Source organism: Mesoplodon densirostris, chromosome 7 (assembly GCF_025265405.1).
Source record: "Mesoplodon densirostris isolate mMesDen1 chromosome 7, mMesDen1 primary haplotype, whole genome shotgun sequence".
Lineage (NCBI taxonomy): Eukaryota > Metazoa > Chordata > Mammalia > Artiodactyla > Ziphiidae > Mesoplodon > Mesoplodon densirostris.
The window spans coordinates 3,500,771-3,517,386 of record NC_082667.1 but is presented as its reverse complement, the minus strand read 5'-3'; the positions used below and the strand labels follow the sequence as shown (position 1 = coordinate 3,517,386).

At 54.0% G+C, this 16,616-nt stretch overlaps 1 protein-coding gene across 1 annotated transcript in view; it reads right to left on the bottom strand.

Moving 5' to 3' along the window:
- The window catches only part of SHANK2 (SH3 and multiple ankyrin repeat domains 2), a 462,517-nt gene that overhangs the window by 331,840 nt on the left and 114,061 nt on the right, over window positions 1–16,616 (bottom strand). The window contains exon 9 of the mRNA XM_060104098.1: window positions 3,979–4,045. Coding sequence (XP_059960081.1) covers window positions 3,979–4,045 — 67 coding nt within the window. The remainder of the gene's footprint in view (window positions 1–3,978; window positions 4,046–16,616) is intronic.

Sequence of the window (16,616 nt, the reverse complement as noted above, 5' to 3'; positions counted from 1 at the left end):
GCTCTATCCCCAAAGCTTGTCCTCCGGCCTCCTGTCCTCTGTCCCTCCTCCAGAGAGCAGCTTGCAGGCCGTGTCCTTCCTCGGTAAGGCCTCCTGAGGACCCTGACCCCGCACGGGAGGAGCAGTGTCCTTGAATATGTCACAGCGGGAGAGAAGCATCAGGCTAGACATTTCTCTCTCTCTCTCTTTTTTTTTTTTTTTTGCGGTACTTGGGCCTCTAACTGTTGTGGCCTCTCCCGTCGCGGAGCACAGGCTCCGGACGCACAGGCTCAGCAGCCATGGCTCACGGGCCCCGCCGCTCTGCGGCATGTGGGATCTTCCCAGACTGGGGCACGAACCCGTGTCCCCTGCATCGGCAGGTGGACTCTCAACCACTGCGCCACCAGGGAAGGCCGACATTTCTCTTTGAAATGTGAAAACTCAATGTGGAAGCCAGGGAGAAGCCAGGACTAGGAGAGAAAACAATGGACTCCGTAGGTGAGGGCTTAACCTGGGCCTTGGATGAAGACAGGGAGGCTCTAGAGCAGGATTTCCCCCCCTGAAAACTCACACACAGGCGGTGAGAGGCCTGCCTGAGCCTCGAAGCCTCTTCCGGGGTCGTCCTGATGGCACAGCTCGGGGCTGCTGGCCTGCAGGGCCCGTACCTCTGTCCTAATCCTACTGATTCTCAGATGACCCCTCTGCAGCCCTCAGGCCCAGCTGCACGCTGCCCCCGAAGTGTCCTCCTCCTCCCCTGCCCCTGCCCTCTCAGCCCACCTGGGGCGCAGAGTTCGGCGGAGAGATGCTCAGCTCCAGCGGCCACAGAACGCTAAGCCTGAACCAGGAGGCCCAGAGGAGAACTTCCTGGGGGACCATACCCCTGTCAGCGGTCTGGGACCCAAGCACCCTCTTCTTCCCTCTCCACCCCTCCACCCATGCGTCCAGCGCCAGCCTGTGTGGAGACCCCCAACCTCCCCTGCCCCAGCCTGCGTTGCTGCCTGAAGCCCTGGCGTGCAGCCCCCTGTTCTAGGCTCACAGGGAGGCAGGGAGACTGGCGGTGAAGAGCCCAGAGCCCCCCAGAGCCACGTGAACCTGGCTTCAAGGCCCAGCCCGGCCAATCACTCTACCACGTGGTTCTGGGAGAGTCCCGCCTGGGAGACGCCACTGGAGCCCTGCCCACAGACAGCCACTGGCACTCAGTGCGCTGGGTACATGGGCCACTTGCCCCTACGGGCCCCTGCGTCTCACTGAGGAGGGTCCTCCCTGGCATGGAGCAGGCGTGAACTAACAGAACTTGACCTGGTGGGTAAATGTACAAGTCACCTCGCCCCTGGGGTGAGACAAGGCCAAGGTGTGCTCCCGCAACCCCCCCCCGGAGGTCCTGATGGGACTGGGCCTCTGGTGCCTACAGTACCTGCTCGTTGAGGCACCTGAGCTGGCGTCCTGTCCCTTCCAGACTTACTCTCTGTGCTTCTACTGCTGCCGCCTGGCACCACCTCCACGGCAAACCACTTCCCTCAAATCCTTGCCTCAAGGTCTGCTTGTGGGGGAACTCAACCCAAGTGCCATGTCCCATGTCAGCTTCGTCCTTGGTCACACGGAGACAGCGACCGCATCCTTGGAGGAGCATGGGATGCTGGGCTCGCAGGCTCAGAAAGGGTTGGCTGTTTCCCTGGGCTTATTCCTTCCCCCAGAGGCAGGGCGGCTTTCTGAGATGGCAGGCCCGGACCCGCACACGGGACTTAGCCAGACTCACACGGGGGGTGGGACAGCGCCAGACCCTCCCCACCCCCACGCCCAGCATCCAGCCCTGCCGGTAACGAGGGGAGATGCAAAGCTGGGGGGGCCACAGGGCACAGAGCGAACAACCGGGTTCAAACCTCAAGGTTCAGTTAACAGGACGCCGAATCGGGACCTTAGGATGGATTTACCGTGCGTTTGAGAATGAACGCATTGAGTGACACCTGCACCCACGAGGGACCCACAGCTTCCGTGCCCTTCATCACCTCTCTGTGAAATTTCAATAGAATCCACTTAAATGGCACAGTTGGCTAGTTCACAATCACAGACGCTGAGTCAGACAACCCAGAGGAAAGAAGAGGACTCTTTTTTCCCCGTCTTTGGAGATGCTGAAAGGACCTGGCAGGGAAGGAGAGTTTCCGCACTATCCTTTCCCTTTGGGATATGCCAGGGAAAGCCCACGGCGCAGGTAACGAGGGGCATGGATTGATAGGAAAAGCCACCCCACATCCTCACGGAGCCCCAGGGAGTCTACAAAGGTACAGCAGGCAGACCTCAAACCTCAATCCCCACACCGTGACCCACGGAAGTCGCTCGTGCCCACCGTGACGACCCCATCGCTCGACAGGGCAAGCCCTTTACAGTTTAAAGAAATCATTGATTCGATCGGGTGAGTGGTAATTAAAATGTGTTCACCCAACAAACAGGTATTACTTTTATAATAAGAAAACCTGTTTGTAGAGAGGTGTTTGCATCCCAGATAGGACATGGAAGAGACAAGCCAGGAACCTCCCCGATGTGGGTTTTAACATGGGCACTTTTTGAGCAGGATGGGTTCATGGCTGGGGTGGGGAGGGGTGTGAATGTGTAAGGCTGGGCTTGGGGGGCAGGGGGTAGAGTCCCTAGTTTCTCTCGGCTCCCTTCCGACGGCTGGGTAAGGAAACCACTTCACGCCTCCCCCTGGCGTGCGGGCCCCAGGCAAGGGCAAGTGAAAACAACGAGGGTAGGTAGCCCCAAGTTTGTCACCATCGCAGAAACTCAGAGATCCAGGGGTCCTTGGGGCCATTAACCATCCCGCGGTCGTGCTTGGGACCTGCACACCTGTCTCCTTGGATGCCTGCCCTGCTCAACAGAGTTCCCATTCCCTTCACAGTAACCGGTGTTTTTAGACCTCAAGCCAACCCTGTCCGCCTGTCCTGGTCTCTCGTCTTAGGGGGGTGGTGGTTAGAGGTGGAGAGCTCAGTTCATTTCCTAAAGCACTTTGCGGACGTCAACTCGCCCATCTGCATAATGTGCTTAGGAAGATGCTGATGTGGCCATGGCAGAGGCCCGGATCTCAGAGCAATTAGGAGGTCCACCCCGGCTCGCGGGGGGACTCGCGTCGGCATCGGGCGCAGCGTCTGGGAGGCCCCGATGCTCGGCTCAGGGGACCGGATGAGGCAAGCAGGCATCCAGCCGCGCATCCTTGTGCGATTCTCAGGGGCAGGCGGGCGCCCGCCAGACACTCGACACGGTAAAGACTGGACAGCCAAACACACGGTATTGCTCACCCCCAGCCCCAAACTCAGGGTGAGGGGCACAGGCAACAAGACACAGACGCCATCTGGCTCCTTCTCCAGGCGCCCTGGAGCCCCGCTGCCCACCCCCTCGATGGGATGGCACCATCTTGAAATCTCACCGCTGCTGGTCCAGTGGGACTGCTCCCCGCTGCATGTCCTGTGTAAGCCCGGGGCTGGAGGAAACAGGCCAGCGGGCTCTTCCAAGATGCAAGACTGGGCCCAGCCGCCGGCAGGGCGATGGGAGAGGGGAGGAGCCCCAGAGACAGTCCTCCTGGTTGGCACGAGGGGTACTAGAAAGGGGAGTGGTCATCAGCAGACAGTGGGAAGGATGCAGAGGAGGGAGGGGAGGGGATGCCCCTGGCTCTTTCCTGCTTCATTTCGTTGCCATCTCTTACTTTAAGTGGAATCATGTCTGTTACAGAATCTTCCCAGAAACCCATCTCCATGAGTTGCAAAGTGATCTGGTTCTCTGGATGGACAGCAGTGCCCTGCAGCCACTGCCGGCGTCCTCACCTGACCTCTAAGGTTTCCCTTACCCCAACCCTGCCAAGAGTTAAGAAACTGGAGCAAGAGAGGCGGAGGAGACGCTACAGCGCTCTGCTTCCTGTGAAGGTTTGCTAAAAGCAGACTCTGAACCAATCTAACGAGGTGACCAATCCAACAGAACCCCTCACGGTTCGTTCGCCACCAGCCTACTCACCGATGTCGGTTTCCTTGTGGTTCTTGATGTACTCAGCCAGCTCGAAGTTACCAGCTATGATCGCCACCTGCAAGAGTGGGAATCACATTAAAGCACTAAGTGCACGACACTCTTCCATTTCCTGACGGCCTGACAGCAGAATGAGCCCAAAGAGAACTTCCTTTTTTAAAAACAAGAGATACTCCCCTTTCTCCAGTTTATGGAGATACAGTTGATAACCCAGCACTAAGCTGAAGGTGTACTGCATAATGACTTGACTTATGTATTTTGCGAAATGACCACAATAAGTTTAGTTCAGGGCCATCACCTCATATGGTTACCAAATTTTTTTTTCTTTGTGATGAGAACATGGGAGATCTACTGTCTTAGCAACCTTCATGTGTACCACGTGGCAGCATTACCTGTAACCATCGTGCTGAATGTGACACCCCCAGGCTAATTCATCTTGTAACTGGAAGTCCAACTTTGGACCACCTTCCCCCACTTCCCACACCCCCTGCCTCTGGGAACCACAGATCTGATCTCTTTTTCTATGAGTTTGGTTTAGATTCCACTCAGAGTGAGATCATAGAGTATTTGTCTTTCTCTGTCTGATTTCAAACAGTGTAGTGCCCTCAAGGCCCATCCATGCTGTGGACCAATCGTAACTGCTAAAATGGCAGCTACAATACCCATCGTCCCCAGGCAGAGGCACATCTTCCCACACTGCCCCTCTCTAGGCCCCTGGGAGTTCTTTGACAATGAGGCCATCATTCTGTGAGAATCTACGTGAGAGAGTCCTTGGCCCAGGAGGCCACAGCGGGGGCAGTTCAAGGGGCTGAGCCTGGAAACTCCCATGGACCACGTCCTGCATCCCCACCAAGCCCAACTGGTCCCTACACCCTCCCCTGGGGGGGAATCTATTCCTCTGATTGGTCCCCTTAACTGGAGGGAGGGGGAAATCTCGAAAAAGCATTCAAAGCTGTTCACTGGTTTTCACTCAAGCAGAAAAAAACTCCACCCATGCACCTGTGCAAGGAAATGAAACCAGCACCTACAGGAAACGGTCCAACTTGAGCCTTACAGATGCACTGACTAAAGTAAAGAGGCCACGTGGTCCCTGATGCACTGCGACAGCCAGACAGGCGAAGCCGAAGTCCCCTGGAGTGGCCTGGGGCTCCTGGGGAGACCTGAACCAGAGCCCCCATGGGCAGGGCTCTCCATGTCCCAGACAGGGAGACCTGGTGGGCCCGGGGGCGGCCGTCTCCACCCTCAAATGAGCTGGGCCTTCAGATGCCAGCCTGCAGACACACACGTGGAGTGTCAGTCGACTTTCAGTGATGATGTGGGTGGGCCTTTCCCAATCCTTTGGAGGCCTTCAGAGCAAAAACTGAGATTTCCTGGAGGAGAAATTCTGCCTCAATTTGTAGCACCAGCTCCTGCCTGAGTTCCCAGCCTGCCCTTCAGACTGCAGACCTGCCAGCTCCCACCGTCCTGGGAGCCAACCCCTTACAAGAAACCTCTTAAATATATACGTATCTCCATCCCGCCAGCTCTGTTTCCCTGGAGAACCTGATTGATACAGCTTCACATGGGGGCCAGGGGCTGCGGCACTACAGAGACCCAGGGACCCCAGGCTCCTGTCCTAGGAAGTGACACTGATTTCAACTCTTGGGCCCCACCTAATGCTAGGTGTCCTCCAAGGATGCCACCGACAGGAGCAGCCCGTAGCCTAATCCAGCCCCCTCCCCGGCCTGCTCATGTCAGGGGGGTCATGGCAGCCCCTGTCCACACCAGCCGGGGGCCGGGGGAATGGAAAGCAAAGGCCATTTCAGGGGCAGGGTTAGAACCATCGGGTGAAAGGCGCTTCACCAGCCTCCTGCACGGTGGCCACCCATCTGGGACCCAGGCTTCAGATCATGGATCTTGAAACACGACAGGGACAGAGGTGAGGAACCCAGGCAGGAGGTCCTCACAGGCCCTGAGAAGCCCGTGACCTAGTGTGCTGGCATTTACGATGTGAACGTGAAAGGGCGGCTCTGCAGGGTTACACGTAACATGTGACCTAATGTCATTTACGTGACAAATGGTCAGAATCATTCCTGGTCAGAATTCGCTGGTGGTCCAGTGGGTAGGACTCCACGCTTCCACTGCGGGGGGCCCGAGTTCAATCCCTGGTCAGGAACTAGGATCCCGCAAGCCACGTGGCATGGCCCCAAAAAAAGGAAAAAAAAGAGAAAAAGAAAGAAAAGAATCATTCGTCGTCTTCCAGCCAGACCCTCCAACGTAAAGCTCGCTCCCACCCGTCGGGATGGCTACTATCAAAAGACAGAAAACAACAAGTGTTGGCAAGGATGTGGAGAAACTGGAAGGCTTGTGTATTGCCAGTGGGGATGCAAAATGGTAGAGCTGCTGTGGAAAACAGCATTCAGGTTCCTCAAAAAAATTCCACATATGGGATTTCCCTGGTGGTCCAGTGGCTAAGACTCCACACTCCCAATGCAGGGGGGCCTGGGTTCGACCCCTAGTCAGGGAACTAGATCCCACCTACATGCCGCAACTAAAAGATCCTGCATACCACAGCGAAGATCCTATGTGCTGTGACTAAGACCTGGCGCAGCCAAATAAGTAAGTAAATAAATAAGTAAATAAATAAATATTTTTTAAAAATTCCACATAGAACTACTATATGATCCAGCTGCTCCACTTCTGGGGATGCACCCAAAGGATCTGAAAGCAGTTACTGTATAATGGTTAATTTTATGTGTCATCTTGACTGGGCCACAGGGGGCCTAGATATTTGGCCAAGAATTATTCTGGGTGTTTTGGGGAGGGTGTTTCTGGATGAAATTAACATCTGACTCAGTAGACTGAGTAAAGCAGATTGCCCTCCCTAGTGTGGGTGAGCCTCATCTAATCAGCTGACGACCTGACTAGAACAAAAAGGCTGAGTAAGAGGGAACTCCTGCTGCCTGATTTTGAGCTGGGACATCTCTCTTTTCCAACCTTCAGACTCTGAGAAGAGTCATCTTTTCTTGGGTCTTGAGCCTGCTGGCTTTTGGATTGAAACTTACACCATCAGCTCTCCTGGGCCTCCAGCTCACCATGACCTCAGATCTTGGGCTTCTCAGCCTCTGTAATAAATCTCTTTGTGTGTGTGTGTGTGTGTGTGTGTGTGTGTGTGTGTGTGTGTGTGTGTGTGTGTGTGTGTGTGTGTGTGTGTGTGTGTGTGTGTGTGTGTGTGTGTGTATTGTGCAAGTGGGGCGCTGCTGTAACAAATAACTAAAAATGTGGAAGCAGCTTTCAAAGTGGGTTGATCCTGGGAGAGTTTTGAGGTGCATGGTAGGAATATAGATGTTAAATGTTATTCCGATCAGATCTCAGATGGAAATGAGGAACTTGTTATTGGAAATTGGAGGAGAGGTGATCCTTGTTATCAAGTGGCCAAGAGCTTGGCCGACTTATGTCCTGGGGTTTTGTGGGGGGCACACCTTGTGAGCCATGAACATGGACGTTTAGCCGAGGTGATTCCCAAGCAAAGTGCTGGAGGGCTGCTGATGGTAAAATGCAAAAAGACGGATGAATTGAAGGAGGAATTGTTTAGCAAGAAGGAACTGGAATTTGGAGATGTGGAAAATCCTCAACCTGCCCGTGGTGCAGGAAATGAGAAAGCAGGTTCTGAAGAGAATGCTGAGGGTGTGGCTGGACCATCACGTGATAACGAGGTTGCAGAATTATACGCACATAGGTACTGCCAGTTTACTCGGAAGGGGGTAGAGTCAGGTGAAGCGAGGGGAGGCTGTCGGACTTCTAGGGTTTAACAAGACGGCATGATAGAGCCACTCAATTGCGAACATGTGCTATTCTTCAAAAAGAGGGGAAAATGACCCCAAAAGTGAGTCAGAGAACATGAGGGCCACCTTGGTTTCAACAGGTCAGAGAGCCTTTGCCAGAAGCCTTGCGGGTAGGACCACCCTGCCGCACTGTGTGGCTGACACTGCCGCCCCGACGGGCCTAGCGGACAGAATGCTGAACCAAAGAGGGGAGTTCTACGTCTTAAGGTCTGATCGATTCACCCCGATAGGTTTGGAACTTGCCTGGGACCTGTTGCTCCTTCCTACTTCCCGATTTTTCCCTTTTGGAACGGGAATGTCTACCCTATGTTTGACCCAATGTCGTGTTTTGGAAGCACATAACTTGTTTGGTTTCACAGGTTCACAGCTGGAGAGGAACTGGCTGCAGGATGACTCGTACCTGAAGTTTGACCCACAGCTGACTTAGATGATATTTACATGAGACTTGGACTTGAGAGTTTGGGGGTGGTGCTGAAACAAATGAAGACTTTAGGGGCCGTTGAGGTGGAAGAAGTTATTTTACATGTGAGAAGGACATGAATTTGGGGGCCAGGATGTGGAATGCTACGGACTGGATGTTTGTGTCCCCTCAAATTCATATTTTGAGGCCCTAACTCCCCAAGTGACAGTATTAGGAGGTAGGGCCTTCAGGAGGGGATGAGATTAGATAAAGTTATGAGGGTGGGGCCCCCATGATGGGTTAGTGCCCTTATAAGAAGACACACCAGAGAGCTTGCTCTCTCTGCCACGTGAGAACAAAGCACGAAGGTGGCCGTCTGCAAGCCAGGAAGACAGCTCTCACCAGAACCTGACCACGCTGGCACCCTGATCTCGGACTTCCAGCCTCCAGAGCTGTGAGAAATACATTCCTGTTGTTTAAACCACGCAGCCCATGGTATTTTGTCATAGCAGCCTGAGCAGACTAAGATAGCAGGGACTCAAACAAATATTTGCACACCCATGTTCATAGCAGCATTAGTCACAATAATCAGAAAGTGGAAGCAACCCAAGTGTCCACTGATGGATGAACGGATACATAAAATGTGGTATATACATAGAATAGAATATTATTCAGCCTTAAAAAGAAATGAAATTATGACACAGGTTACAACATGGATGAGCCTTGCAGACATTATACTAAGTGAAATAAGCCAGATGCAAAAGGACAAATCCTGTGTGATTTCACTCACATGAGGTCCCTGGGGGAGTCAGTCTCATGGAGACAGAAAGTAGACGGTGGGGGCCCGGGGCTGGGGGGTTGTTGTTTAATGGGGACAGAGTTTCAGTTTTGCCAGATGTAGAGTTCTGGAGAGGGACGGTGGTGATGGCTGCAATGTACTTAATGCCGCTGAACTGTACCGTTAAAAATGGTTAAGATAGTAAGATCTGTGTTACCTGTATTTTACCGTAATTTAAAAAAAGGTAAAAGTCCACCTGTGTGGATCAGAAGGTGAGAAGGTCAGATATGAGAACACGGACCCACCCTGAACAGTCAGGCAGGTGTTAGGAGAGACACCGGGGCTTTGGAACAGCCATCCCTCCACAGGCAGGGGTTGGGGCTGGGGGGTGGGGGGGATGACCCAGCCCTAAGGAGGATGAGGGAGGAGGGGCCTGAGACAGCCCACAGCTGAGCAGGGAGAACCTATCTAGTTAGCAGGATGGTCCCGGGTACATGGACCTATCTGCGGCTACTTGCCTCCGGGCAATCTTGTCCAGACTCCCGAGCTGTTGCTTCTGCTGGGAGTGAAGGTAAGCAGGCAGGCACCTTCAATCAGAGAGACAGAGACCGAGATGCCCTCCTCTGTAAGGGAGAGGCCGCTCCCCACGGCTCACCTATTCCTACAGGCTGGCCCCAGGCGAAGCCTGACGTGAACCTGGCAGACAGGTGCCGTAGAGGAGAGGGGCTCTGGCCTCAGGCTGCCTGGCTGCGAATCCCACACCTGTACTAGGTGACATCAGGCATGACGCTTAATCCACGGGCCTCAGTTTTCTCAACTTTAAAATGGGTTTTGGGGACTTCCCTGGTGGTCCAGTGGCTCCCAAGGCAGGGGGCCCGGGTTCGATGCCTGGTCAGGGAACTAGATCCCATATGCATGCCGCAGCTAAGAGTTTGCATGCCACAACTAAAGATCCCACATGCCACAACGAAGATCCCGCACGTGGCAACAAAGATCCACAACTAAGACCCGGTGCAGCCAAATTAATAAACAAATATTTTTAAAAAATGGGTTTGGTGTGGGGATTCGATGAGATTACGTATGTAAAGGTTTAGAGCAAAGCCCAGCACACGGTAAGCCCTAAAAAAGTCTGCTGTTACTATTGTTGTTCACATGATTTTTACTGACTACTTGTCTGTAAGCAGCAGACAGCTCGTTATAAAGGTCCCCTAAGCGCCCACAATAAACACGCCATCAGAAACATACAAGCTCACAGCGCACGTCTGCACTCCAATGCACACCCAGGACAGCTGCTGAAAATAACCTAAAGATGGACCCGCAACCAGCAATTCCAAGCTTATGCTTCCAAAGAAAAGCTTTTAGAGCTGCAAACTGAGTTACCGCAGCACGGAAGCCACATGCGCTCTTCTGGCCAAAACAACCGAGTCCACGACGCAAGTGAGAACAATGCAGACTTGTATTTGTGGTAATTGGCTGACTGTTACTCCCCTGATGATTTCAAGGCCAGGAAAGTCCTCTCTTGCAGGAAGCAGCCGCCTGCCTGTCCTGCTGCCCGCCCCATGCTTGGGCATCCCACTAGGTGTATGATGCGAGGATGGAGAGCGGGCTGGGTTTGATGGCGGCGTCTCCATTCCATCCAGCAAGCGTCTGGCTGCTGGTCTGATGCGTAAAGAAGGCAGAAGGTTGGGGTCTGTTTTCTTTGGTTCCAGGCATACAATATCAATACTAATAATAAAATCAAGTTATACCAAGCACTTAGGTAGACACACTGTTCTAAGGGCTTGACACGGATAGAGCCTCTTTGATCCCAACAACTCTGTGAACTGGGCACCGTTATCTCTACTTGACTACTTGACATGTGACGAAACTGAGGCACAGAGAGGTTAAGTCACTTGCCTGACATCACACAGCAGTCAGTGCTGAAGTCAAGATATTATTAATAACTCAAGACATGCAGGGCCAGAATCTTGATCTAATTTTCAAGGCACAGAATGATGTCTATAAATAATTTTGATTTTCATCACATGGCATTTTAAAAAAAGTTAACTTGTAACAGAATCGCAGTTTGGACACCTTAGTAGAAAAACAGCAGCACAAGAAAAATATGACAGATTGTTCTCAATCATGTGACAAGGCACATTTAGCGTGCTGAGTCGGTTGAGTGACCACAGAATTCTCTGTTGTGAAAAGTGCAGGCAAATGCGCTTTCTATAAGGATGGACGCTGCCATTTACAGGTTCTTCAGGATCTGAAAGTGAGAACCGAGCCCTTCCCGGCTCACCTGTCCTCCTCCCCCACCTCCACGCCCCCTCCCTTAACTCAACTTTCCTTCTCCCGTCTTGCTCTCAACACCGTCTCAGCAACACGTGCCAAAGCCAGGCGTTTGGGCACGGCCATAAGGAAAGGCAGGTGTCCAACTCGAGGGGAAATGTCTGGAAATCCAGGACAGCAAGGACTCCCTTTTGGACTCACAGGCTCCTCCTGTACCCTCCTTTCTTCAGCCATCGCCAGGCTTCATGGGTGGGCGCAGGGAGGGTGCTGGCGAGGCTACCGGGAGGAGGCACTCCTGGTCGGAGTAGTGAACGTGCCCCATCAGTCCGCACCACAGGCAGGATGGATGCGGTGGAGCGGGGGAAGGGCAGAGGCTGGCTGGGGACAGACTGGCGGGTCCTGTGAAGGACTCAGAAGGGAAAGGCTAAGGGAGAGGGAAGGGGAATCTGGGGCAAACTGAGAGAGTGGCATGGACATATATACACTACCCAACGTAAAATAGATAGCCAGTGGGAAGCAGCCGCATAGCACAGGGAGATCAGCTCGGTGCTTTGTGACCACCTAGAGGGGTGGGATAGGGAGGGTGGGAGGGAGGGAGACACAAGAGGGAAGAGATATGGGAACAGATGTATATGTATAACTGATTCACTTTGTTATAAAGCAGAAACTAACACACCATTGTCAAGCAATTATACTTCAATAAAGATGTAAAAAAAAAAAAAAAAAAAAAAGGCTAAGGGAGCCGGGGCTTCTGCAGAGAAGAGGGAAGGAGAAACCCACGGAACGGAGAGGCGGCGAGGAGAAACCATAGGATGTGAGGGCAGCCATGGGTAAAGCAACTCGCCAGGGGTCTCCAGGGGCCAGGCAGTGGGTGGGGGAGGACCCAGATGGCAGGCGGCCAGTTCTGTGGTCCACACCGGTCACTCGCCGAGGCCTCCAGGGAAGACGCGCGGAGCCCTTCTTGTCCCCTTCTCTCTGCAGAAGCGGGGCTGTGCCTCCCCGCCTACCACAGCCGCCTCAGGGTGAGGCTTTCATGCTTGTGGGTCCCCATTCTTCTTGCCCCGAGGCACAGTCAGCACCTGAACACGGCTCATTTTATAAAAGCCTCAGATGTTGCCTTGTTACTGACACGATGCATTTCAGGTGTTACAACCGTCCGGGCAGCATCAACGGGGATGCGCCATGAAGGCATGACCCTTTGCCGATGCTGACGAGGTCCCTTCCGAGAGGCCAATGGAGTGTGGGGAATGAGGTCAGATGGAACCCGCTGCCCGATGCCCCCAGGGGCTCTGCCTTGGTGACCAGGCTGTGGGGAGTCCTGAGGACGCAGGAACATGCAGGCAAGGGCAACCCACATCTCCCCAACAGCAGCATGCGGTGGGCAGGGAAAGGAGCCCCAGACGCCTCTCCACCTGGCAGGGCAACCCCCCCAGCAGCAAAACCCCCTCCGCAAGCTTGCTCCCTCTTCCTCCTGGACTTGAATGGCCGAGGGCAAGGGCGGGGCTTTTGATCTGTTTCTGTAACTCAGAAATTGACACCTCAAATCGACTTGATTTCAATCCTTTTTTGGTTTTGTTTTGGTCCTTGAAGAATGTTTTCAAAATCTATATAGGACAACATAGCTCACAAGGAATTACGCTCGTAGAAAGATGAGGTTTGGGGACTCCACCTAGCATCACAGGAAGTCCCACTGCAGAGCAGGATCCACCATCACAGGGAAGACAGCAGTTGGGGCTGCCTTGTTCACGAGAGGCTGGGCCCGGGGTCCAGGCTCCTTTGTGACCAGCATCTCGACACCTCAGGTCCTGGGCGTTTCTCTTCACCCCACATGTGTCCCAGCGGCCGCCTGCCCACACCCCAGTGCTCCATCAGAGCCTGGAGGAAGTGCACAGGGATGATGTCCTCTAGAACCCCGAGCTCTGCCCCGTCCTCATTCCCATGTCTAGCCTCTGTGCAAGTAGAGGGGGCCCGTCACAGAGGAAGTGCCCCAAATTCCCAGTAAGCCCCTCACTTCTGGCGCTTATTTCAACCCTCTAATCTACATCTGAATGAGGCAGATTCTCCCATCCACCCAGTCTCTGCATCCCCCCCCATCAGCGATGCTTGTGGATTTCCTGTGGGCAGACACTGGACCAAGGTGACTGTCCCCTACAGACTCAGGGACACACTCCTCAGTGAGTAAGCGGAGGAAAGGTTCAGGCTGCAGCCATCCTGGGTGCCTGAAAATGGTCCAGGTCTCGGGCCAACGGGCCATGCTGGATGCACACGGGGGCCTGGGCAGGTCAGTGCTGTGTGTGGTGCAGCAGGGGGTGCCCTCTGCTCAGGGTCCCACGGGTGGTGTGAGGTGCCACCCCCTAACTGCAGTGGGCACCTGCCTGTCGTCCCTCTCCAGGTCAACAAAGGAAGCTGACACTGCACACCTACTATGTGCCAGGCTTTGTGTCAGACACTGGGGGCCTGGGTGAAACTCCAGTCCTACCCTCAAGGCTGTCCCACAACCAGATGGCTGGAATCCCACACTGTCTCCTAACACGCTGTGCCCTCCGTGGGGCTTAAGGACCACCATGGGGAAACGTAAGGAACAGAACGTGCAGTCAGGCTCACACAGCTGAGGGGGCTCCGTACAGCACCAGGGGCAAGGACAGACCCAGGGGAAGATTTGATGGAGGAAAATTAACTCGACAGGCAGGTAGGGGAGGAGAGTGCAAGGCGGTCTGGTTGGTCCTCGCTCAGACTTCCTGCTGATCTATTTCTACCCCTCCTGTGTCAGGCAGCCCCCTCCAGAGAGTCTCCTGGAAGACTCCAGCACCATGTGCAGAACCCCCTCTGTGGGCTCAAGTCACCCATCCATCCATCCACCCATCTATCCATTCATCCATCCATCCATCCACCCACCCACCTGTTTGACCACCCTCCAGTCACCTACTCATCCATCCACCCATCCACTTTACCATCCATCCAATTAACCACTCACCCTGCCATCCTTACATCCACCCACACACCTATCCAACCACACATTCACACTCCCACCCAATCACCTATTCACCCACCCACCCATGCACCTGCTCATACAACCATCCCTCCACCCATCCAATCGCCCACCCACCCAGTCATCTACTCATCCACTCACCCAAACACCTACCAACATACCCACCCACCCAGCCACCATAATCTGAGCATCACCACTTGCCATGCCCTATGCCACGTAGCACTTAATCTGGTCTATTTTAAAGCTCTCCTTGGTTTGCGTAAGTTTGCATTCCACATGAGGAAATGACCCTATCTGAGCCCAGGTATCAAGTGGACTTGCATCCTTTTCCACCTGTCACCTGGTCCAGTGCTGAGCTCCAAGGAGATGCCTTCCTGAGAGGGCTGGAGGAGGGGCGGTGCACACGGACCCTGGCACCTGAGTGTCAGTAAATCTGCCAGGGAGCTGGGCTGCCCCATTTGGACATTCCGCTCGGTCTCCTGGCTCTGGCGGTGGGCGGTCAGTGTCCTGGAGATGCTGTGGCCCTGCTGTGGTGCCCACGGTGGGCCCCGCTGCACCCCTCTGGGCTGGCGCTGGAGTTGGAATCAGGGTGAGGGAGAAGCTGCCTCTGTTCTCATCACTGGCGAAACTGTCATCTCCTGGGATCCGCAGCCAGAATGTGGAGGAAACCCACTCTCCTGCCCTGAATGAAGCATCCTCCTCTCCCCAAAGCCAAATGTGCCTCCCAACACAGAGCTATTTATAGGCGGCTCTGAGATCCCGACACGTCCTCGCCAAAACTGGAAAACAGCTCCACACATAGACAACGACGGAAACCACGGGCTCGGCCCGTCCCCTTCTTTGGTTTTCCTTCCAGATGACGCCATGTCCCCTACTTGAGACTCCAATGGTGAATCAGGAAGTGACTGACATCCGAAGACTCAGGAGCCTGGGAAGGTATCTTACTTCTGAGCATCCTTCAAGCATGCGGGGAGGGGACTGGGCCCCAGGCTCAGGGGGGTCAGAGGTCACGGACTCCACCAGACAAACGCCAAGGGAGTCTCCGCCGCCTCTAGGCTGGGCTCCGGACCAGGGAGGACGTGTGCAATTCTGCAGGTTCCAGACAAATCCCCTGTGGAGCCGGGAGCCTTTGCAAACTGACGTGCTACCTGGAGGCTCAGGGACTGCACACCAACCTCAGCGGGGCTGCCTGGAGAGAGCCCCACTCGGCAGTGGAAGCAATCGGCACCCGTACCACCGGAAGTTCCAGCTCCAGGGGCTTCCGGCACTGAGCCAGACGAAGCAGCCAGGGCTGCGGGGGTGCTGTATGGGCAGTGCCATGCTGGATGACCCACCTGCCTCCCCAGGTTAAAGGGGGACCCTGAGCATTCCTGGGACACCCGTCCAGGCGAGGCCTCTCCTTTGCTGGAACCCCAAGGCTGGGGGTGAAATGGCCTCCTTGTCCCCTGGCCCAGGAGTGAAGGGGACACCCTGGGCGGTGGTCAGCCTTCACTTGGGCAGTGTGGTGCTGTGGTCACGGCCACAGACTCCCCGGCGTGGATCCCATTAGCACGGACACTGCAGACAACGACCTCACCTCCTCTGTAACTGGGGATCATTACAAGTCTAACCCTTCTATGATGCTTGGAGGATTAAAATTGTTCATACTGATAAATGGCTCACAACAGAGCCTGAAGTTCCACAAAGAAAACTCCAGGCCCAGGTGGCTTCTTAGATGAATTTTCCCAAACACATAAGGAGGAACTAACACCCATCTCACCCAAATTCCTCCAGAGAATAAAGAGGGAGAACTTCCCCAACTCCATGGATGAGGCCAACATGATCTCAGTACCAGAGCTCCACAAGGGCAAGAGTCACCTCTCCCAAAGAGGCAGGAATCCCAAACAAATACGAGCAAATCAAATGCAGAGGTTTGTGTATGAAGGAGGAGACATCACCATTAGGTAGACTTATTACAGGAATAAAAGAGCGATCAGTATAATTCATCACATTAACAGAAAAAAGGGAAAATCAGTAGGATCATCTTGATGGTTGCAGCAACTGTTATCAGTTTTCGTCAGTACTTTACCAGAAAGCCTTTGATGAAACTTAATACTGATTCATGATAAAACTTAATAGACCGGGAATAAAAGAGAACGTAATCTGCTGGCACATCAGTGAAATATCTCACTGCCTAAGAAGCCTCCATGAAACAAAGCAGGTCACAGCTCCAAGGACCACTGATGTGGGCTCCCCATGCCTTAAGTGGGGGTCCAGCTGCGCTGGTGGGTCCGATGACCTCACCGCATGTCTTGGCATTGACCAAAGCCCACGTGTTTGCTTCCACCAGGCCTCCTGGCCTCAGCAGACCCGACTCCCTTACACGGT